The sequence below is a fragment of the Neophocaena asiaeorientalis genome, unplaced genomic scaffold, assembly GCF_003031525.2.
Source record: "Neophocaena asiaeorientalis asiaeorientalis breed wild unplaced genomic scaffold, Neophocaena_asiaeorientalis_V1.1 scaffold308, whole genome shotgun sequence".
Taxonomy (NCBI): domain Eukaryota; kingdom Metazoa; phylum Chordata; class Mammalia; order Artiodactyla; family Phocoenidae; genus Neophocaena; species Neophocaena asiaeorientalis.
In genome coordinates, this window is record NW_020172768.1 from 2,120,913 (window position 1) to 2,145,717 (window position 24,805).

A 24,805-nucleotide genomic window follows, 5' to 3' on the forward strand; every position below is an offset into this window, starting at 1 on the left:
CTCATGAGCCGGCCTATCATGGCTCGGCGGTTGCACGAAGTCCCGCCTTCCGGCTACTAAATGATACCTGTATTGTCCAGTTAAAAAGTGGGAGCGCGGCTTCGTCCACGCCTCCGAGTCTGACAGACAGTTCCGTCATCCTATCGCTCTCTTCAAGTGTCGTATTGGCCCTGAGTCAACCAATGGGAAGAGGTCCGGCAGGCGGACTCGACGCTGCGAGGGTTGGGTGCGCCGCTGAACGGATGGCAGGGGGAGGCGAGCGGATTCCTTAGGAACTCGGGTCAGGTGAGAAGACCCTAGGATATAACTTGAGGGTTAAGGGCAAGTGCAGTCCAAGGCGCTGGTGGGGCTTTAACGGCGTCAGGCGTGGGCGTGGGCGCGGGCAGAGTCTGAGGCCTTGCAGAGAAGGGGGCGTGGGGCGTGTGGGGGACGACCTGGAATGGAAGGATGGAGGGGGTCTAGGATTGGGCGGGCGCTTAGGCTAGGAAGGCGTGGAAAAGATCGGACCCTGGGACTAGTCCTGGAGGGGATGGCGCTCAGGATGCTGAGGCGGTGGGGTGGTGAGGCGGTGGGATGGCGCTGGCTGGTGTCCGGGGTGTTGCATTTCGTGAAGGTGGGAGACGGAGGGAGGAGGGACGCGCAGGAGTGAGCTGAAGTGGGGGAGGGTGGGGCTAGTGTGAGCCAGCAGGTGGGCAAGTTGCCGTCTTCGGAACTAGAGCCAGGGTGGGACAGGGGGGCCACAGCTTGCCGGCACAGGCGAGGTGGAGGACAGATGCCAGGTGCTTTAAGGAAAGTGACTTTGCCTTTATTTGCTTTAGCGGTGTGCGAACACGACCAGAGAGCACAGTATGGAAACTCCCTTAAAGTCCTGGCCTAAATTACCAGCTCCTTTACTCAGTTTTCAGGTAGAGGTTCTAGTACTCATTTCGTCCGCTTAGTCTTCTAGGCGTGTGGCTCATATCAGCTCAGCGGTGGTAAGTTTTCCTGTTTCAGGCGTGGGAGAAAACAAGTACAAACCTGAGGGATGTGGCTGGATTAGGGACTTCCTGGAGTTAGGTGTTTAGTTTTGATTTCCAGATAAGGTTTTCCTTTGGGATTAGGATTAAACGTAAAACCACCCCTCTGGGACAGTTATGGAAAAGACGCTTGATTTCCCACAGTTGGAGCTAGAAATATATGATTCTTCATGCCTTCCACCCTGTCCAGTGTTATTTTTTCCGCTCCTTTCCTCTAGTAATAGTGGGAGAAAGATCAGGAAGGATCCAGGTTCCTTTTTTTCCCCTGCAGTCTTGTACAGTGTTGCATATTCTTCATTATCATATTCTTTGTCACTTAGTCCTTGACCAGTTTATGGTTTAAGAAGGCAGTGCTGTCTTAAACAGAAATAGCTAACCTCCTAATTAGTGCTGATAAATCTTGTCCGCCAAGTGATCACTCTTCTGAATGGTCTACAGCCTGCTTCCCTCAACATTTTATTTTAATATAGTACGCCCCGCCCCTACCCCAGCCCAACCTTTCTTTGCTTTAGTAGGAAAATTTTATTCTCTTTTCCTTCCAGATTGTCATCTGGTTCCATGAGCTGTCTCTGGGATCAGTGGCTTAAATCAGCAGTGTCAATTCCAGGATGCTTTGAGACAGCTGATGGGAAGTGGGTGTAGATCTGAGCAGTAGTTATAGTGTGATGTAAGCGATTGAAAGTGCAGTGATCTATGTGTATCTTCCTCTCTTTCTGAGTGCATGACTGTACCTGCATTAGTGAGTGAGCAGTCATGCTCTCTAGTTGACCCTGCAACCCCACTGGGATTGGGAACAGAAAGTTTGCAGCCAGTCAGTTGAAGCTGAAATTCAGGGCTGTAAACTGCTGATTCAGTCATGACTTCTGTTTCTCAGCCTTCTGCTTTCACTTCTGTGCTCATTCCCTGCTTTCTTTCATACAATCCTGCCTTTTCTTGAATGCTCTGTTTCTCCATTTAATTATTCTTTTCTGTATTTCCAGTCTTTCCTGTTTTCTTTGCATGTCTTCCTCCAACCCCCTTTTTTCTGTGTTTCTTCTTTACTTCTGTTGTACCACACTGTTGCCAATTGTGCTTATGTGCTTGTTAGATGCGAGGACTGGGAAACAGAAATGTGGTGATAGAGTCTCATTCCTTTTCGTCCTTGACTCACAGACCTGACGTGCCTACTTACTTGCCAGTTGGTCATAATTCAGGCTTGGCTTGGGTATTAGTATTAGCCCTGATCCTCTCTGGTGTGCGCATTACTCCTGTTTCTGTGTTTCTCTACCACCATCAAATATGAAACTGAATTAGGTAAATTGAAGGTGTTTAATATCTTATGGTCTTGACTTTTCCATTTTAGCTATTTGAGTGTCATCTGTTGCCACCCATTGATGTCAAGATGACCAAGCTGGGATTTTTACGGTTGTCCTATGAGAAGCAGGACACACTTTTGAAGCTTCTGATTCTGTCAATGGCTGCTGTGTTATGTGAGTGTGCATATGGACCTCTCTTTCTCCAGATATGGAAAGGAGAAAATCTTGAAAAATCAACAATGGCTCTCTTAAATGCCTTGTTTTTTTTCCCAGCAGATTGCAATGTGTTCTTTTTACTGTTCTCAATCAGTAGAATTTTGCGAAAGCAAAATAAAAGAAATACAAGGATTATAAAAGTTGGGACTAGTGATCATCTGGGAAAGAATGAGAAGCACGCTGTACTAATTCTGTTTTCTCTTAGGACTGAAAGAGATACCGGGGACTCTGAGATACTGAATTTTGTAAAAGATACTTGTCTTCTGTGGTTGCCTGCCTTAGTATTTCTGAAAATCTCTCCAGAACTTACTCTGTTTTCTTAGGTTTTTCTAGCTCTTCGTGAGTCATAAGTAGTCTTGATTTCCTTACCTCTTAGTTTGCTTCAAACTAAGGTTTGGGGAGGTAAGGTTGTGGGGAGGGGAGGTCAACATATATACAAGATGACCATGTAAAGTGGGTGCAGTATTAGTAGGTGAATGTGTTGTCATAGGCCTTGACAATAAGTGGTTAAATGTGCCCTACTTAAGTGGAAATGTAGGTGTCATTGTCAGGGGAAGGCGAACTTCTTTGTTTCTTCTGTGTGGGAGGAATGGATAAATATTCAGCATCGTTTTGTATTTCCTGTGACTTGTGTGCTGGATAATACTGTTACCTCTATAATATTACTACCTACTATTAAACTATTAAAATAATAGTTCTCTGGTTTTTGCAGCATTCTCCACTCGTCTTTTTGCTGTCCTGAGATTTGAAAGTGTCATCCATGAATTTGATCCGTGAGTACCTTTGCTTGGTCTGGTATTTCCTTTGGGAAGCATTTAGGTTCATGGTTTTCAGATTCACGTTCCAGTGAGCTCTCCGTAATGGGGATGGACTTTCTATACATTTTGGGGGGAAAACTCTCAAGTTTTCCAAAGGAGATAATTGTCTCCTTTTGAAACATTTCTGTTGGAATTTGAGCGAGTCTCTCAAACTCTTAAAAAATGAGAGAGGCGTTGCTGGTGTGCCTATCACTTAAGATCTGGCTAAGCTAAGAGAAGCCTGGCTTCTCAGCTTGGTAGACAGTTAATGGTGCAGACTGAGGGAAAGGGGCCTGGGCCTGGTGTGTGTTTGAGGTTCAAAAGAAAAATTATAGGTCATGAGCTTGAGATCTGTGACTTTTTTCTGTTTAACAGTGAATATGATAGAAATTGGGCCTATCAGTTAAGTTGTAAGTCACTGAGGAAAATTTAAAGCTGTGAGTTGGATTGGAGATTTTATTTGATAAAAAGAGGCATAGGTGAAAAACATTTACTGAGCTTCATTTTGTTCCAAGAACTGTTTTACAGATTATCTATAAATCCTTACAATAACCGTACGAGAAGGAGGTAGTGGTGTCTCCTTTCCACAAATGTGGCTGAGGCTGGCAGAGACCATTCAAGTTTACACACAGAGTAAATGGAGGAGCCAGGATGTGAATCTACGTTTGTCTGTTTCTAGACACTGGAGTAACTATATTATATTACCTAACGTTAAGGCTTAATTAAAAATTTGGAGAACCGGAATCATAGGTTCTTGAAACATCACTGATATCTTAAAAATAGCATATTCAGTTTATGGAGCATGGATTCAGGTTTAATACCTGCGTGTATTTACAGATTTGTCGTATTGTTTTGTGTAGATACTTGAAAGCACTTTGGAGGCATACAGATCTTTTCTTTGGGGCCTCCCAAATCAGTTTTTTCTGTTTTTTGTTTTCTCTCTCATGAATGAGGAAACTTATATCCTTTTGTTTCTTGATCACCAGTCTGTTAGGGCTTTTTCTCAGACCCTCTAGATGAGCAAACACTGAGATGAGATGGTCAGGGAAAGTAAGAGCACCTGCTCTGTAGTTGTAGAGATGGAAGGGACTGTACAGGTCATGTGATTTGACACTTCTTTAGCAGAGCAGGAAACTGAGGCCCAGGGTGTGAACCCAGGCCAGACCTTTTCCCACTAACTTGCACTTCCTCTGTGTCACTCTGCCTCTCCTACTGTTAGGTAAAGGACATGATTCTGACACACGTTGACTGCCTTCTACCCCCATCCCTTCTGTCTCCTTGACAGTTACCAAAATAACATTCATCAGCAACAACCAGAAGGATAGAGATTTCTGCCATCTGCTACTTTACTTACTTCAGCTGCTAAAACTTGACTGACCAACGAGGAAATGGGGTTAGAGGGGTGGGCAGGAAAGATGGTTAGTAATGATTATCTTTAGTGATTAAACAGCTCCCTTTATTTTATTTATTTGTTTATATTTTTATTATTTCCATATATATTTTTGTCTTTTTTATTTCTTTTTAAATGAGAAACTTAAGAGAAGGGGTTACATAGCTTGGACCTAAAGAACTGTGTCCGTATATAACCGTAAGCATTTTATGTCGAGTATTTTTTATGTAGGCTGTATTTTTATGCTACCATGGAGGTGGCATTCAGAACTATTTTAGATAACAACATGAGTAGATCTAATTACAAGTTTAAACACTTATTAAGAAGTTTGTATTATGGAGTGGACTAAAAAATGTTCATCCTGCGTATGGTGTTACACCCACATCTTTAGAGATGCTCATCACCTAAAGTTATCCTTGTCTCCTTGCCTGTGGTATGGAAATATTCTTCTGTGTGTTCCTGTCACTTGAAAAGAGTCGAGTCTATTGGTGTCCACATCTCAGCTGTCCTGTCTTTGGAGTGCTTGAATTTTCTGACTGGGGCTAATGCCTACTACATGCCAGCCTGGTGAAGCATCCTTCTTGGGTGTTTTCTTATAAGGTTAGACTACGGTTGCATTTCCTTATGAGAGAAGCAGTGCTTTAACTGAGACAAGCATGGAGCTATAAATGAGGAGGTTTATGGTGATGTAAAATGATTTTCATGCTTGAAATACTTTTTGGTACCAAACTGACTGTTATTGGAGTAATGATAAGTTCCTCAGTGGTGTAACCTGAGGAGCAAAAGTCACTGCAAACTGAGGCAAGTGTTTGGGTATGGAGAGGAGGAGACACAATTCATTTCTTTCTTGTTATAGGTACTTTAATTATCGGACTACCCGGTTCCTGGCTGAGGAGGGATTTTATAAATTCCATAACTGGTTTGATGACCGGGCCTGGTACCCTTTGGGACGAATCATTGGAGGAACAATTTACCCAGGTGAGGGGAACAGGATTTTTTTCCTTTGCAGCAGTAAGATATTTTTATATTATGGAACAGTGTCTTTTATTTCTAATATCTTCGTTTTGTGACACTTGTAATTTCATTCTGCTTGCAGATTCCTAAAAGTAGATCTTATATAGAAGGGAGAACATGTATGGGAGAGCGGGAATGGATAGCTTTCCATAAATTCTGGACTTCTGCTTGAATCCATAGGAGAGAAATTTATAGGCCTCCTGCAGTTGCTGTATTAGTGTTTCTGGTGGTTTGTCAAAACCGGTGTTATCACTTTATTGATACTTGGATTTTCCCTTTCTCTTTCCCTTAAGGTCTTTGTCTTACTAGGATAACCTATTGGCCCTTCTTCTTCTTGTTACAGGCTTAATGATCACCTCTGCAGCAATCTACCATGTCCTCCATTTTTTCCACATCACCATCGACATTCGGAATGTCTGTGTGTTCCTGGCCCCTCTCTTCTCTTCCTTCACCACCATCGTCACGTACCACCTTACCAAAGAGCTCAAGGTGAAGGATTTGGGGTGACAGGAGGCTTGGGAATGAATGTTGTTGAACCTCTCAAGTTGATGCTAAAGGGTGGGGGACTGAAAGCCTTAGAAGGGCTGGGAGCCAGAGGCTAAAGCCAGCTTTTGCGGAGCCGAATTCCTGAGTTCACCCCAGCGCCTCCCGAGAATATGTGGTTTCTTGTCATTAGCAACTGTTTATCCTTAGAAGAGAACATATGAAGGTCAAATATAAATTGCTACATATGGGAAAAAAATATTTAAAATGAGGTTTAGATTTTGAATTCCTCACAATCTAAGGGAGAGGAAAAATAACTACAAGAAGCGTTCCGAAGTGGTTAGTTCTTCCTACTGGAAATGGACAGTTAGCAATTATTTGCTGATTTTTTTTTTCAAATGTTTATTTAAAAATTCTTAAACCACTTGGCTTTTGTAGTAGACTCCATAATACTGACTCTCTTCTTCTAGGTTTCTGCATTGCTGACCCTGGCTCCTTGCATGCTATTCTTAGTTTGTGGCTATGGTGTCAGGGAGATACCTGAGAGGTGATAAACTAGTAGGAGGGCTTGAGTTTAATTTGGAAACGTTTTCATCCTTCTCCTTGCTGCCCTTGTTCCAAATTTGACTCTTACGAACAGACAAGTCCTTCCTTTTTTGGAGTGTGGGTTATACTTTGTTGTTCTTCTCTCCTGAGTTCACAGATTGCCTAGGAATATTCCAGCTTTATTATCTAAGATCCTGGCATCTTTAGTCCAGAGAGATTGTCACCTGTCTTCGTTGGCTTTTTAGCTCAAATACGTATGGTCTTCCTTTGGTTGTCCTTGGATAGCTTGTAGAGGGGTGACTGGTGTTCCTGTGGTGTGCAGATATTGTTAGGGGTAGGGACTCATAAGTCTGGGGATACTCCAGCCAAATAGCCCATTCTGGGGCAGCATCTGACAGCTTACATGATTTTTCTGTTCTTAGCATGTGTGTACTCAGTTTCAGACTTGCCATCATCGCGGGGAATTGGTTGTGAAGTATGTAGCTTTCTTGTGCTGCAAACATTTCTAGCATTTCTAGCATCACATCAACTGTGGAAAGTGTCAGACTGTTCTCTGGTCCCATGGTAAGCAGAATGGACTAGTGGATCCTCTCTTCTCTTTCATAGATGTATTGGTGTTAACTTCCTGTTATCCCTCTTGTCTTACAGGATGCAGGAGCTGGACTTCTTGCTGCAGCCATGATTGCTGTAGTTCCTGGCTATATCTCCCGATCTGTGGCTGGCTCCTATGATAATGAAGGTAAGACTTAGAGGGCTGAAGAGGATCTGTTCACCTCATTATCTAGTAGAGCTTCATGAAGTGCAGTAGAATCTGGGTTCAAATCTGTTGTTTAGTGATAGCAAAAATGGTGTCTGGGTGAGAAGATTAGAAATGGGCAGGAAGGGACTTCCCTGGTGGTCCAGTGGTTGGGGCTTTGCCTTCCAGTGCAGGGGGTGTGGGGTTGATCCCTGGTCGGGGAGCTAGGATCCCACATGGCTCTCGGCCAGGGGACCAAAACATAAAACAGAAGCAATACTGTAACAGATTCAATAGAGACTTTAAAAACAGTCCACATCCAAAAAAAAAAAAAAAAAATGGGCAGGAAGGGACCTCAGACAAGTTTATATTTTCTCTGTCATTTCCTCTAGAAAGGTAGCTGGTAATTTTCCTTATATGAGGCCTTTGGCTCATCTCTGTACTCCTAAAAGTAGAGTTAAGTTTTAGTGTTGGTTGGTACTATTGTTTTAACATTGTAATCATTTGCTTTATTTTCCTAGATGAGAGGAATGGATATTCTTAAAACTATAGTGACTTTTATTGACTTATTTCCAATTCAGCCTGTATTTATTGAATGTTATTGGTCAAACAGTGTTAGGTATTATAAAGATAGTTAATGAATAGGAGTATTGGCTTATAATTAAGGAATTATAGGGGTAGATAATGAATAAAATTATGTTAGCCCATAATCTATTAACACAGATTAATGCAGACTATAAAAATTAATAATAATGGGCAGATAGTATTATGTGCCATGAGAGAAGGGTGAGCAGAGTACTTTGGGAACGTGGTGAGAGGAGAGATTAATTCAGATTTGGGGATCATGGAAGGCTTTTTGGAAGTAGTTGTATTTGAACTGGGTCCTGAAGTTGGAACTTCGTTAGGCAGATATTAAGGAGAGAGGCAGTCAGGGCATATGGACCAGCTTGTGGTAAGATGTAGAGGCAGGCTGGTGCTTGATAGTACGGGATATCTTTAGGACTGAAACAGCAGGGAATTTAGTGCCTGGAAAGAATAGTAGTAATAATGACTAATACTTACTGAGTGCTTGCTGCATGCTAGGTACTGTTCTAAGTGCTTTACATGCAATAGTTAAATTTGTCTTCACAATAGTTTTATGAAGTAGATACTATTATGGACTCTTTTACAGGAAACTGAGACAAAGGGAGGTAGAGTAATTACACTGTTAATGGGTAGTAGGTCTGAGATATGAATCCAGGTAGTTTGTTCCAGAACAGTATGAAATACTCTTCCAGCATGGCCTTTTACTGGATTTTTGTGTTCTTTCTGCAGGGATTGCCATCTTCTGCATGCTACTCACCTACTACATGTGGATCAAAGCAGTAAAGACTGGTTCCATCTATTGGGCAGCCAAGTGTGCCCTTGCTTATTTCTACATGGTAACTCTTCATTCCCTACTTTCAGGAGTCTCTCTATGTCTGAATACCTATCGGGATCAACTGATATAAATTGGAAGTAGCTCTTGGGCTTTGAGACCATGAACTAGAGGCTAAAAGTCTTTATATAGTCTGTTGTGTCCATACAAAGCCTAATCCAAGGCAGGCAGGCATATCCATTGTATAATAGCAAGATAGAGATATTTTTTTTAATTTTTAAAGGTTTCCAGATACTGTATTTCCTATGGGTACATATTGGTTGGCCAACTCTCTTTTCTGGTGTGTTCCCCTTAAATTTTTCCTTTCCTGACGTATATTTTTTTCTGTTCAATCTTGTAAACACCGAGACTTCTTTCCTTAACTGCTTCCACTTGATCACGTTTCCCTTGAATCTCTAAATCCTCTGTGTGACCTTACCGTAGGGTGTATCCAGATTAATGCTGAGAGTTGGGGGCCTCTTGTTTTGTGATCGTGATGGTAGGAGCCATAGCAAACAGAGGATTGAGTTACAGTAATGGGTGTTAATTTGATTTTCCTACTTAAAGAAGTCAATTATTTAAACTCTTTAAACCACTTGGTGTAAATAAAGTTTTTGGTTACTGTAAAGAGATGTTCTTTAAAAAGGTCACAGGTAGGGCTTCCCTGGTGGCGCAGTGGTTGAGAGTCCGCCTGCTGATGCGGGGGACACGGGTTCGTGCCCCGGTCCGGGAAGATCCCACGTGCCGCGGAGCGGCTGGGCCCGTGACCCATAGCCGCTGAGCCTGTGCGTCCAGAGCCTGTGCTCCGCAACGGGAGAGGCCACAGCAGTGAGAGGCCCGCGTACTGCAAAAAAAAAAAAAAAAGGTCACAGGTAACATCCTAAGGTACAATGGTGGTGATCCAAGGAGGAGTGCTCAGACGAACTTTTCTTTTTTATTCTGTCCTAGGTCTCTTCATGGGGAGGTTATGTGTTCTTGATCAACTTGATCCCGCTTCATGTACTGGTGCTGATGCTCACAGGACGTTTCTCCCACCGGATCTATGTGGCCTACTGTACTGTTTACTGCCTGGGTACCATCCTTTCCATGCAGATCTCCTTTGTGGGTTTCCAGGTGAGCCCTAGACTGAGTGAGGTTTTTAGCTTCTTCCACTTTTTCTAAGCAGCTCCAACTAAATTGATTTATCTTGGATTCTGGTGAGGATAGTAAAACTTATTCACAGGTCTGACCTTGCTAACACTGCTTCTGTTAACTGAAGCAACAGAGTTATTGGTCATTAAAGTCTGCCTCCTGGAGTGCGTTAATATTTGTTCATGAAGTTTGAATTTAGTGACTCCTAACTTGGCCTAGGTTTACGGGAGGAGGAGGGATGTTTTGGTTGAGCTGAGTTAAGGTGAGTGATCACAGGTATCTTTTTCAGTCCTTTTTAATGCGAATGACTCCATTTAATAGTAATGACCCCTGAACTTAATCGGGCCCAAGTGAAGGTTCTTTAGCAAGCAAAGCCTGAACCTTTTAACCACATTACCCCACAGGGTTAAGAGACAGCTATTAAGTCAGAGAATAATGTGGTATGTGTGATTTGTCATGTAAAATTCTTACGAAAGTGGAACCCTTATTCAGGTCAGCAAGTTTTTCGTTACTGATCACCTGCTGTATGCAATTTGCTAATACCTGGGAAATATTAAAAGTAAAAATGTGGTTCTGGCCCTTAAGGAAGTCACAGGCTTGTTGGGAAAGAAGCACATGCTTCTAGAACCACTAGTCTGTGGTCTAGTCGTTCTAGAAATGTAGTTCCTGGACCAGCAGTGTCAGCAGCATCTGGGAACTCATTAGAAATGCAAATTCTGGGGACCTGCCACAGACCTACTGAATCAGAAACTCTGGCGGTAGGGCTTAGCAGTCTGTCTAAACCCCCCCTCTTCCTGTCCCCTGCCATGATTATGCCTGGTGGAGTTTGAGACCATTGGTCTAAGTTATGGAAGAGATCTAAAGTGTGTGGAATATAGAGGAGAGTGATGGATTTCGGTTTGGTAGATTAGGAGGAAATGGTATTTGCATTGGGCCTTGAATGATCAGAATTTCTGTGAATGCAAATTTTGGGAAAGTGAGAATTGCAATCGAGGCTCAAGAAATAGCCTGAGCAAAGGCCAGAGATGTGATAATGATAGAGTGTGGTACACTTTGGAGGACTCTAAATATTCTTTGAAAAATGAGGTAGGTGAATTAGACCCTCCTCTAGATTGGTCCTCATTCCTTGGTGGCCTTAGAACTCATTGGACCCTTTGGTCCGAACTTGGTCAGGATAATTCAGGTCAAGACTGGACCCGTTCTTTTCCTAACAATCTCATACATATGCTTTCACCTACAGCCCGTCCTTTCATCAGAGCACATGGCAGCCTTTGGGGTCTTTGGTCTCTGCCAGATCCATGCCTTTGTGGATTATCTACGCAGCAAGTTGAATCCACAGCAATTTGAAGTTCTTTTCCGAAGTGTCATCTCCCTGGTAGGCTTTGTCCTTCTCACCGTGGGAGCTCTCCTCATGCTGACAGGTAGGGAAGGCTTTTAGTATTAAGTGTAAATGGGTATGAACATAGAATAAACTCCAAAAATATGGGTTATTTCCTGGCCACAGAAAGATTCATTCTTTTCCTCCTATTTCTCTTGATTTCAAGCATATAAAGTCCAACTTCTGCACATTCAATCCTATTGTCAGCCAGTGTCTGGATTCAGCATAGAAAGAAAATCATATTAGATCAGCTCTTAATCTCAGAAGACCTACACTTGGTGACAGGACTGTATTTTACCATGCTAATCTTTCTCGTGTGTGTGTGTGTGTGTGTGTGTGTCCTTTTCTTTCCTATTGGTAGGGTGGGAGAAATCCTAACATTGCTTGCCTTACAGCGTGGCCTCATCTAATCCCATATGACAAAACCGTGACTGTTTAGTTTGGGTAGCATGCCACGTTTCCTCCTCTCTTCATCTTCCTCACGTACACTTCTCAGAGTCTGATTTGATTTTGCCCAAGACTCTGTGTATTCAGAGCACCACTGGAGGGCTGAGTGACTTAGTTTATAGCATTGGCCTTGGTTTGACCAGATTGGTCCTAAAACCCTTCTAGGAAGTATCTCTGCCTCCCTTCTCTCTGAGTTTACATACAACCTGACTTTATTCTACTGACTGTCCTGACAAAAATACTCTCAAGTTTGAAAGAAAGGAAGGAGTGAAATTCTCAAAGTATTGGTGGCATTTAAACAAAATCCTAGTCCTCTGTCTCAGAGAAGCTTATTAAAATGGTAAGTTGTGATTAGTTAGGATCACATGTTATTTTGTTTCAGAAGTAATTGTGAAATATTTGTTGCCTCTTTGCTGCCAGGAAAAATATCTCCCTGGACAGGCCGTTTCTACTCACTGCTGGATCCTTCTTATGCCAAGAACAACATCCCCATCATCGCCTCTGTGTCTGAGCATCAGCCTACGACCTGGTCTTCGTACTATTTCGACCTGCAGCTTCTCGTCTTTATGTTTCCAGGTCTGTTTGCCTTGTTCTGAAGTGATCTTCTTTCTAAGAATCATCATTTGATTCAAAATAAGTAAAATACCCTCATCCTTGTGCTTTTGTTGTTGTTTTTGGTTTTTGCCTGTTTATCTATGCAGTACAGAGGATGGCTAAGCACATTTTTCTAATATTTGAAGCAGAGCAGAAGTTGAACAATTGCAGATACTGGCAAGTTCAGAGTCTCACAGTTTTCTGTTCATTTGTATCATAAGTTACAGTTCAGCCCTAGTTCAGGGTTTTTGAGTGCTTCTAGTATACCCCACCCCTCATCCCTGACTCCTCCCCATTTATCTTCTTGGTAGTATTGAATTTTGAGAATAGGCATAGCTGACTGTAAAACTTCTTCATCTAACTTATCTTCTGGCCAATTCAGATATATCTTAGAATTTACCAGTGGTAGGGACTTTGTTTTTTATTAAAGTAACTTTTTTTTTCTTATTATGAAAGTAAGTTGTCATTTGTAAAAATATAGACAAATATTTTAAAAAGTAAAATTTCAGGAGTTCTCACCACACACCTGTTGCTACTGTAAACGCTTTGATGTATATTCATCCATTTATTTATTGATTAGAAGTCAGATGATAGAGTTTTTCCTCTGACTTTTAAAATTGCATAATCATGATAATTTGTTATTTAGTATTACTTTAGAGAAATAATATATAACATACATCATTTGATAGTTTTTTAAGTACAGAGGTGTGTAAAGAGGAAGGCATATGGTCCATAAACTTCCACAGCAGTACTTTAATTGATGTATTTTATTCTATTTTATAAATATTCTGTAATTAACTACATCCTTAATGTTGGACATTTATGTGGTTTCAGATTTTTTGCTGTTTTAAAGAGTGCTGTAGTAACATCTTTGCATGTTTCTATGATTGTTTTTTCAGCTTTTCACTTCTTTTTACTTTTACTTTTGTAGTTGGTCTTTATTACTGCTTTAGCAACCTGTCTGATGCCCGGATTTTCATCATCATGTATGGTGTGACCAGCATGTACTTTTCAGCTGTGATGGTGAGGAATGAATGCCTGCAGTCTTAGCGAACCTTTCCACCCCTAGCTCTGAGGGTTTTCTTCGTACCCCTGCATGGCAGGTTCAGTATTGATGCTGTGCAGGGGCTTCCCTCTGAGCGCTTGAGGGGCTGTGTAGTAAAGCTGCTCACTGTTGTTGATCCTTCCCAGGAATGTATGGGGCACTCATACATTCTGATTGTGGGGCCCACCTTCCTTGGATTCATAACCCTTGTGTTAGGGAAAGGCACTTTGTCACTTGTTGGAGAAATTGACCCCAGGCGGGTTCCTTCCCCTCTCTTTCTGGTGTCTTAAAAAGGGAGATGATGTTTTTTTCTTAAAGGCCTGGGTTCTGAGTGCTAGGTTGTTAAAAGAGAGAAGAGAGTTTATATATTGCAGTTAAGTCAGTGCTTCTCACACTTTTTTGATCCCAAACCACAGTTAAGAAATACATTTTATATCATATCATTGCTCAGGGTATACATATATACATGTAGACCTGAAAAACAAACTTTAAAAATATATATATACTACTATAGATGTATCAAGTATTTTCTCTTCTATTTCGTTCCATTTCACTGACAAATCATGTTTGTTGAAAACCCCTAAATTGATGTCATCATCTACTAATAGGTTGAAATCTGTAATTTGTAAAACACTGATTGTGATCTTGCTTCCGTTTTTTTTTTAGGTGCGTCTGATGCTAGTGTTGGCGCCTGTTATGTGCATTCTTTCTGGCATCGGAGTCTCTCAGGTGCTGTCCACTTATATGAAGAATTTGGACATAAGTAGACCAGACAAGAAGAACAAGAAACAACAGGATTCTACCTACCCTATTAAGAATGAAGTGAGAATTAAGCAACGCAAAGCACTGGCTTGGGGAACTGTGTGTGTCTTTGTGTGTGTGTTTGCATTTGTATTTTGTTTGTTTGTTTGTTTGAGTGGGGGGAGTAAGGTAGAGCACTGTCACAGGAGCTCGGAATGAACTCATATAGCCTCTAATTTATTCTGAGTCATCTCATCTATATTACTGACTGTGTGTAAGAAGCTGTTCTGTGTTACATAAATTTAATTTGGTTTACAGCACAGTTGTTCTTCCTTGTCTAGGTGGCAAGTGGCATGATACTCGTCATGGCTTTCTTTCTCATCACCTATACGTTTCATTCAACCTGGGTGACCAGCGAGGCCTACTCCTCTCCGTCCATTGTGCTGTCTGCTCGTGGTGGGGATGGTAGTAGGATCATTTTTGATGACTTCCGAGAAGCGTACTATTGGCTTCGTCACAATACTCCAGAGGTGAAGCTTTGGGAGGCGTGGGATTGTGCGGGAGGAGGAAGGGAGAGACATTGGATGTTAGAGTGAATCAGATAGCTTTTAGGTGGGTGGAAAGCTTGGAGAAATTGGAGCTATCGAACCTGGTGTTGAATGAGCCTTAAAGGTCAACCTCCATTCAATTCAGGACTTTTTCTGTAAGCGACCTTTACTGGTAATTATCTGCACTCTGCTTGGACACTTGTATTGACAGCATGGTGATTTTATCATGAGGTAGGCCATTCCAATTATAAAAGAAGAAAAATAGTTAATAAATAATGCGTGTTTATTGTAGAAAAATCCGGAAATAGAAGCAAAGAAAAGAAAAAGGAGACATAAATTTTCCATAAAGGATCACCTAATGATAACCACTTTTAACATTTTGGTTTATACCATTTGAGAATCTGAAGTGATTTTCTTTCCAATAGCTGCTGGGAGTGGCACTTCTGAGTTAGATTCTTATAAGAATTTCTTAATCCTTTTTCGTCCTATCCTGTGATTTGTTTCCCCTCCCCCACCCCCCTTCTTTTTAGTAACTGATTATTGTGACTTTGTTTTTGGTCATTTATTTAATACGGTTATCTGATGACACCAGGCTGTTTATTTGGAAATACTGCACAGCCCACTACACCTCCCGCACCATTATGCTTGTTTGTATAAGATGATCTGGGATGAAAGTATTGGCAATGTTGGGTTGTATAATTTGCGTTGAGATTTCATGATTGTATGTAAATGTAGGACCAGGTACCAAGATGTATTTTCTTGTTGGGCATATGTTATTCTGTGAAGAAACTGATTAATTAGCAATATCTCACTTCCTGTCAGATGCCCTTCAACCCCTCTTGTATTTGATTTTGGAGGCAGTGAGAAGCTTGTTATTTCCATCTCCCATTCTTCTTTCAGGATGCGAAGGTCATGTCATGGTGGGATTATGGCTACCAGATTACAGCTATGGCGAATCGGACTATTTTAGTGGATAACAACACATGGAATAATACCCATATTTCTCGAGTAGGGCAGGTAAGGTGAAGGGGTCATTTGAGTGTTTGATGCACAGGGTTTAGTGGGAAATACTTCTCCATGAGGGGTCATATGGCCTGCAGTTTTGCGCTGAGAAACGTGCGTGTGTTTTTCTAGGCAATGGCATCCACAGAAGAAAAAGCCTATGAGATCATGAGGGAGCTTGATGTTAGCTATGTGCTGGTCATTTTTGGAGGCCTCACTGGGTATTCCTCTGATGGTAATGTACTTGATTCTACTTCTAGCTAAAAGGCATAGATTCTAAGAAAACTAGATGAATCTCTTTATTTTTCTATCCTTTTACCAATATCTTATCAACATATTTTCTTAGTTGGGGAAGTTTTTAAGTATTTGCAACTTGAGATTTGGTTATTTTTATTTATTTATTTATTTTGCAACAGGTAGGAAGTAGATATAAAGAATTCTTCTCATGTAGATATGGCATGCTATAATTGTCTAAAGACTTAGGAGTAGTTCCACAACCAGTGAACAACAGAGAATATAAGGCTTCTGAAAATGAGCTTAAGAATTAACATTTTTTAGTGGGTTTAAGCCATAGAATCATCTGCCAACTTAAAATGTTTTATATATATATATTTATATGGCATATGTTAACCATGTTCCCTATGATTATTAGCAAAATCGTATGTTTAGAAGAATCATCCAAATATAGTTCTCTGCCTTAAAAAAATTAAAGCAATACCTGTTTATATTTTTAAATGTTAAATACTTCTGAAGGTTTATAATAAAAATGGTAGGGCTTCCCTGGTGGCGCAGTGGTTGAGAGTCCGCCTGCCGATGCAGGGGACACCGGTTCGTGCCCCAGTCCGGGAAGATCCCACATTCCGTGGAGCGGCTGGGCCCGTGAGCCATGGCCGCTGAGCCTGTGCTTCCGGAGCCTGTGCTCTACAACGGGAGATGGCCACAACAGTGAGGGGCCCACATACTGCAAAAAAAAAAAAAAAAAAAAAAAAGTCCTCTGCCCCTAAACTACTTTATAACATCAGTTCCCAGGAAAATTATTCCTTCAGTTATTTCTTCTAGTACTTATGTCCATATTTCTAAATAATATGTATATCCTGCTATTCATTGATCGATCATTTTAGATACTTCTTATTAAGGTAGATAAGGAATTTAGTTCTTTGTATGATCCCCTCCCCCTTTCTGTCTTGCATCTTCTCAGTAGAGTTAATGATCAGTTTTTGGTTAAATCGAGATAAAGTGTTTTCATCATGACTAAGTAAATATTATTTACTGCTGAGTCAACCTGTACACCGTGGTTACATTCTTATCTAGAATAACTTGTTTTCTGCAGTTAATAATTACCTCATACTTCTGTCTTAATTTTCTTTGAATATGTGGTTGCTTCTTAGAGATGTTCAGATTTTAGATTATGTCTGGCTTCTGATATAGACAGACTTAACAAATCCACCTGGATAGTATATGTAAAGTGTCAGTATAAAGTAATAAGACTAGTTTCTATGTGTGGTGTGTCTTGTACAAGCAGAGGAAGAATGATAGCAGGGATGTGGTCCCATGGATTTGAACTTTCGCAAGCAATTGTTTCAGCACCATTTGGTTGTGTGTGATTATAGGTTTTTTCTTGCTAATAATAATAATTTATCCAAATAGTACAGAAAAGTATTTGTGTATGTATGTATGTTTGTGTGCATATGTATTTTTATATATGCGAATGTACACACGCATGTGGTAGAAATGGATAGTTCCCTGAAATCTTTAGTATTCCATGATACGTATATATATCTATCACATTTTCTTTATCTGTTCATCTGTCGATAGACTAAGGTTGTTTCCATGTCTTGGCTATTGTGAATAATGCTGCAGTGACTGCTGATATCTCTCTGGGATATTGATTTCATTTCTTCTGGATATATCCCCAGAAGTGGGATTGCAGGATCACATGGTAGTTCTATTTTGAATTTTTTGAGGAACCTCCCTACTGATCCTGTAGTGTCTGTACCAAGTTACATTCCCACCAGCAGTGCACAAGTATTCCCTTTTCTTAGCATCCTTACCAGCATGTCTTTTGTCTTTTTGACGAGAGCCATTCTAGCAGGTATGAGGTGATGCCTCATTGTAGTTTTGTGTTTCCTTAATGATTAGTGATGTTGAGCACCTTTTCATTCATGTATCTGTTGGCCATTTGAATCTCTTCTTTGGAAAAATGTCTTTTCAGGTCTTTTGCCCATTTTTAATTGGATTATTTGGGGGTTTTTTGCTATTGAGTTGTATGAGTTCCTTATATATTTTGGATATTAACCCCTTATTTGATATATGGTTGACAGATATTTTCTCCCATTCCATAGGTTGCCTTTTCATTTTGTTGATCATTTCTTTTGCTGTGCAGTCTTCCATTCTCAAAGCTTGTCAGCTTTTTGCTTCAAACATACCTGCCAGGGAGCTATAAAATCAGTACTCTAAGATAGTTGAGTTGATGCTCTGGGGTTTTATTTTTGGTCCTATTTCTGGCTGTGTGGTCTAGGCAAGTCGCTGTGCTTCAGGTTTTCCATTTGAAAGATGGAGGTACGATTGCAGACATTCCATGAGGATAATAATATTATTTCTTGAATACTTACTATGTGACAAACAATATGTAAGGTAACATGCTTTTACTTATAATGTTGTAGCAGCCCTATCGTTGCAGATACTCTTGTTTTTCTAATTTGACATATGAGGAAACTGAAGTACAGAGAGGTTCAGTAACTTGTTCAGGGTCACCCACCTAGAATTGGCAGTGTGGGAATTCAAACCCAGGCAGTTTATCCAGAGTCCAGATCCAGAGTCTGTGTTCTTCACCACTGTGATATTCCCTGGAACCCTTTTTAGTAGGGCAGTAGGAATCTTTTCTTACGGATCAATGATTCATCTTATACTAATTGTCTATTTCCCTAAAGCCTTTGGGGGAGATACAGGGAGTGACATATCCTAAGAGATAACCTGAGTTGATGGTGCTGTCAGTATTTATGGAGCCTGGTAGTGTGTTTGACATAGAAATGTTGACTTCTCATACATGTGCTTTAGAAGTTTGTAACTTTGCAACTGTAGGTCAAGAGGGAGTACATTCTCTCTTCTCTACCTTTTTCGTAAAGCTGCTTACTCCCTAGGTCATTGCTGTCCAATGACATGTGGGATCCACGTATGTATTCTTAAAATTTTCTATTAGCGGGGCTTCCATGGTGGCACAGTGGTTAAGAATCCGCCTGCCAATGCAGGGGACAGGGGTTCGAGCCGTAGTCCGGGAAGATCCCACATCCTGTGGAGTAACTAAGCCCGTGCACCACAACTACTGAACCTGTGCTCTAGAGCCTGCGAGCCACAACTTCTGAGCCCGTGTGCCACAACTACTGAAGCCCACATGCCTAGAGCCCGTGCTCCGCAACAAGAGAAGCCACCGCAACGAGAAGCCCGCGCATCGCAAGGAAGAGTAGCCCCTGGTCTTCGCAACTAGAGAAAAGCCCACGCGCAGCAACGAAGACCCAACACAGCCAAAGATAAATAAATAAAATAAATAAATTTATTAAAAAAATTTTTTTTTCTATTAGCCATATCAAAATAAGTAGAGAAACAGGGAAAATGAATTAAATAATTTTATTAAACTGAATATATCTAAAACATTAATGTGTAACCAAAATATTTTACCCACTTTTTTTTGTTTTATTTTGGACTAAGTCTTAGAAATCCATCATGTATTTTATACTTACAGCACATCTTAATTTGGACTAGCCACATATCAAGTGTCAGCAGCTACATGTGGCTAATAGCTAATATATTGGACAGCTTAGCCCTAGCTAATACTTGGGACTAACTTCAGTTATGACCTAAGTCTGGGCCAATAGCGTAGGATTTTAGGAGTCTACAGGAAAATCTATAGGAAAAGCTGTATATTTTGAGGAAAAAAGTTTTGACCATACATTAGCTTTGTTATTTTTATAACTTAGAGTTAAATGGTACTATACCCCATTAGAAAAGTATTTGGGGGAATTTCCTTAGACATAGTGACCTTTCATTAGGTGATTTAGCTCCAGCAACCTTTGTGATAACAGCAGTTCTTTCTTTTTCTTTTTTTTCTAGACATCAACAAATTTCTGTGGATGGTCCGGATTGGAGGGAGCACAGATACAGGCAAACATATCAAGGAACATGATTACTATACTCCAACTGGGGAATTCCGTGTGGACCGTGAGGGTTCTCCAGTGCTGCTCAATTGCCTCATGTACAAGATGTGTTACTACCGCTTTGGACAAGTCTACACAGAAGCCAGTGAGTGATTCCTGATAATAACAACAGTAATAGCTATAACTATAACTATATAGCTAAACTATAGTTATATAACTATAACTATAACAGTGTTTTTTGGTTTTTTTGTTTTTTTTTTTTTTTTTGCGGTACGCGGGCCTCTCCCTGCTGTGGCCTCTCCCGTTGCGGAGCACAGGCTCCGGACGCACAGGCTCAGCTGCCATGGGTCACGGGCCCAGCCGCTCCACGGTATGTGGGGTCTTCCCGGACCGGGGCACGAACCCGTGTCCCCTGCATCGGCAGGTGGACTCTCAATCACTGTGCCACCAGGGAAGCCCCATACAGTGTTTTTTATATGCCAGGTACTGCTTTAAGTGCTCTATATCTACTAATTCATTTAATCCTTATAACAATCCAAAAGGTTGATACTAATATTATTCCCATTTTATATATGAGGAAATTGAGGTACAAGTAGGTTCCTTAACTGCCCAAAGGCACATAATTAGTGCAGGGTCAGGTTAAACTCAGGCAGTCTGGCTCTAGCTTTTGTGCTTTTGCCCATTACTTTTTATTGCCTCTCAGTAAACGGTATTGTAGTGGAGAAAGGAATGTGAAAGGGGATAGAGCGAGATAAAGGACTTTACATTTCTTCAGATAAATTGAAAGTAATTTGATTAAGTCTTTCTTTCTGACTTCTTTCCTTTCTTAGTTCTGCAGTTGGGACTACTTTTGAATTAGATGCAGGCCTGTGACATCTGATAGGTTCAGAAGGGTTGCTAGTGTATCACAGAGGCCATGGGTGGTAATCGTCAGGAACAAAGGTGCTTGGAAGTCAGCCCTCTGTCTCTTAGAAGAGATAACCTCCATGCACTCTGCCAAGCATCAACTCGGAGAGGACGTGAGTTAGGGTAACACTTGATTTGCCCTTACTAACTGATGTCCTTTTCTGCAGGCCCTACTCTCTAAACAAACTGCATGCTAGGGAATAACATTCCAGTGGGATGATTAATCAAGTTGACTTAGTATTTCTGTAGGAAATAAGCACTGTAGAAAGATGTGTGTCTCCATTTTTGTCACTCTCTAGAGCGTCCACTAGGCTATGACCGTGTTCGGAATGCTGAGATTGGGAATAAAGACTTTGAGCTTGATGTCCTGGAGGAAGCATATACCACAGAACATTGGCTGGTCAGGATATACAAGGTGAGCAGATGTAACACTGAGAAAGCAGCTCTAGTGCTTAAAAACGGGGCCACATGTTTATAAAATAGGGATATTTCTAATGTCTAAAAAGTAGCTTGCAACTCACTTAGAATATTTTTATTTTAGATTGTTCTTAGAAAGTAGACACTCCAGTCTTCTGTCATCCTGGAAGTGGTTACAGTGATATTTTTCCAGTTGGAGCCAGACTTGATCTGTTTTAGTGATTGTCAGTCTTGGAGCGGTGCGGGGAGAGAGAAAGAGAGGGACAGAGGGAGAGAGGGAGAGGAGGAGAGTGTGTGTGTGTTTTCGAACTACATTTTCTTCTCTCCCACTGAAGAACTTATGGCATAGAGAGTCACATAGAAGTGTGTTATATCTCTTACGTAAGAAAAGGTTGAGAACTCTTGCCGTATTTGGAAGAGCAGCTAGTCCCACACCAGAGCCAAACCAGGCAGCATAATCCAACATAATCTGTCCCCATCTGGGTGAACCCAGCTCAGTAGAGAAGCTCTCCCATGTTGACCTGATGATTGTAAATATTAAACTGATACCTTTCTGTTGGCAGGTGAAGGACCTGGATAATCGTGGCTTGTCAAGGACATAAATGTTACGTCCGTTCGGCTCTGATCTGCTTCGCACTGAGTGTGTCACATTTAGGGCGCTGAAGATGGTTTAAAAATATGCAGTTTATAAGAACAGAGTGCGACGAGATTAGAATTGTCCGGAGGTTTTGTCCTGGGCAGTATGGGCTGAGCCAAATGGAATGATCTTTATAATTCTGAGCAGGTTACCAAATGAAATGTCATGGCTTTACTTTGGTCAATTAAAGGGGGGAATTTTTTTAAAAAATGTGCCTTATTTGTTTTGACTTATGACTGATTTGAGGAAGCCTAAAGTTTATGCTGGGCTGATAGAAGGACAGAAAACAGACCTCATCTGTGCTCTTAGCTCCCTAAATGAGCCACATAGGGACATTCTGTCTTTCTCTCTCAAATCAGGAGAACTATCAAGGACTAGCTCAGATCCTACATATACAAACAATTTTGTCATTTCAAAAACTGCAGTACCTAGCACAATGCCTTGCACATAGTGGGTGCTCAGTAAGCTTTTACTGAATGAATAAAAGTTTGTGGGACCAGAGGAGTGCCATTTCTGGGCAGGAAAGGTAGCTGCATTGCCATCATGTCTCTGTTCTCAACATCTCTTGTCCTTAGAGGCTCTTTGACTACAAGGGACAGAAGGTGGCTAGCCAGACCTGATCTCACCACTTTCTTTGGGACTAGCTAGGTGTTTTTGTTTTTATGCAGGAGTAAATCCAGTGATACTAAATCAGTAGTTTTGAAGACTTAAGGCAAACAGTGAAATTATTCTCGATGGAGAGGACGAAACTCCTCCAACATCGTGTATAGAACTTGATGGTCAGTAGGTGTTTTTGAATTAGCTGATTTGTAACCATACGTATCTATCTGAAATCTAGCTTTTCAGTACTCTCACTTATCCTTTAGCGATTTCCTTTAGCTCATGCACTAAAACTGTTGTGAATATTTAAAGGTGAGCTTCTCTCTCCCTTAGTCTCAGCCTCTATTATTATATATCACTAACAAGCTCCATGATCTGGTTCTGAAGCCCTTGCCAAATTAGCTACAAAAAGCACAGGAGTTCCATCTATATTTAATGTCAGGACAAACAGCCTTATGTTCAGTTACAATAGGGTATTTTATGTATTTTAAGACATATGTCAGTGATGTGTATAAACCCTTAGTTATTAAAAAAAAAAAATACAAGGTAACTCTTTACTGTTACCTGTTTAAGAAACAGGAGCAATGACGTGACTTTCAGATAAGTCAAAATGGTGCTCCTAAAGGTATGCTCAGGTCTACCTGTGTACCCAGGAAGCAGCCTTCCAAACCAGTTTTACGTACCACGTGCTTCAACTGTGGGTGAGATTTAGATCTGATGTAAGATTTGATTTACTATATGTAAGTACATAACTTGATTTATATACAGAATTCCTCCCTAGTGGAAGAGGTTATTCAGAGGTGGGTTTTTTGTTTGTTTTTTTAACCAATATGAGTAATACCAGTTAGAGGTCATTAGTGATTTACCTCTGTAGGAATGGGATAACCCTTTATCGCTGTACTTGTTACTCTGATGGTTTTAATTTTGTTACTTTCTAGGCTACATGAAGCTATATTTTTTAAAAATTTACTTCTGATTTCCATTGTTACAGTACACTTAGTGTAAAAGAAAATCAGATAATTCTAAAAAGCAACAACACTGTTTTCCACACCCCCCCCCCGCCGAGGGACCCAATTTCAACTCAGCTGATCCTCATATTACTTACCTCCATATCATTAAATGACTTGCTTTATTTTGCTATGTGTTGGTTTTTCAATTTTAGGTATCATCTGTTGACTTTCTGGTGTGGAAATTGAGGATTTGGTTCTTTTTCACCATCCTGCTCTTCCCATGGACACACATATTCTTACCATCTCAAGGCTCTATTATAGTTATGGTTTAGGTTAACTCAGTAGTTTTTACCTTAAGGCTTTTCACAACTAGGCCACGTGGTATATATAATGTTACTACTTTTTTTTTCTGCGTAACATTTTTGAAGGGAGTTTTTTCACTTGTGTTTTGTACTCGTCACTGATTTCTCCCCAGACTCACCTTCATTTGTGCCAGCTTCCTTTTAGTATGTTCAACTCATTAGGTATTCATTCTTAGAGATGTCGTCTGTTTTGGTATATTCCAGTTTGGATAGGTTTGCTACACACCTCTTGGGTTGGTGTATCCTTTCACTGTTATATTGTGTGTTAATCCCCTGACTTCTTTCTTGATTTATCACCACTACCTTCCTAAGAAAGTGTGTGGGAGATAAATTTCTTGAGGTCTTGAGTGTCTGTCATCACATGATTCATAGGTTGGCTAGGTATAGAGTTCCAGGTTGGGATTAACTTTTCCTTAGAATTATTTGTGAAGGCATTGGCCCATTGTTTTCTGTCTTCTAAATGCTGAGAAATGCAATGATATTCTGATTCTTATTTTTTTTGTATGTGTCCATTCCCTCTCACTCCCTCCCCAGACCTCTTAATATCTTCTCTTTGTATGTACTATTTTGAAATTTTCCCAATGATGTGTTCAGAAGCTGGGTACTTTAACCTTGGAAAAGTAAAGTATGGAAAGTATGGGAAAAGTATGGAAGGTCAAGTTCTTTTGTCTGGGAAATTTTCTTGAGTCATTTGTGGATTCCCCCGACTCCCTTTCTTGTTGTGAAAAATAAGTTACTTGGATTTTAGACTTCCTAGATTAGTCTCCCAATATTCTTATATTTAATCCTCTGTTTCCCATCTTTATTTTTCCTTCTAGAGATTTCCTAAACTTTTTGTTCCTAACCTATCTATTTTGTTTACTTTTTTCTACTATCATGTATTTTTTTTAATATCCAAGAGCTTTTTGTTTGAATATTCCTTTGTTTGGACATCTTTCATATTAAAGGCCTTTTCAAAGTCTTGCTTGTTTGCTCTTATTAAAGAGTGGGACCCTAAAAAGATGACT

The 24,805-nt window shown here is 40.7% G+C and overlaps 1 protein-coding gene across 2 annotated transcripts; it reads left to right on the forward strand.

The window, feature by feature from the left end:
• The first annotated feature begins 202 nt into the window (after nt 1-202).
• STT3A (STT3 oligosaccharyltransferase complex catalytic subunit A) lies at nt 203-24,759 on the forward strand. 2 transcript variants are annotated; one of them, XM_024740744.1, is made up of 18 exons: nt 203-285; nt 2,359-2,485; nt 3,240-3,300; nt 5,571-5,692; nt 6,072-6,217; nt 7,406-7,496; nt 8,808-8,914; nt 9,838-10,002; nt 11,261-11,441; nt 12,266-12,421; nt 13,371-13,462; nt 14,151-14,306; nt 14,567-14,755; nt 15,674-15,790; nt 15,908-16,010; nt 19,883-20,071; nt 21,132-21,247; nt 21,813-24,759. In XM_024740744.1, exons 2-18 carry the CDS (start codon nt 2,398-2,400, stop codon nt 21,849-21,851), a joined length of 2,118 nt encoding a protein of 705 aa, XP_024596512.1. In that variant the 5' UTR covers nt 203-285; nt 2,359-2,397; the 3' UTR covers nt 21,852-24,759. The 2 variants fall into 2 exon arrangements, with proteins under 2 accessions (XP_024596512.1, XP_024596513.1); XM_024740745.1 differs by lacking the exon at nt 203-285 and adding an exon at nt 765-974.
• The last annotated feature ends 46 nt before the right edge of the window (nt 24,760-24,805 follow it).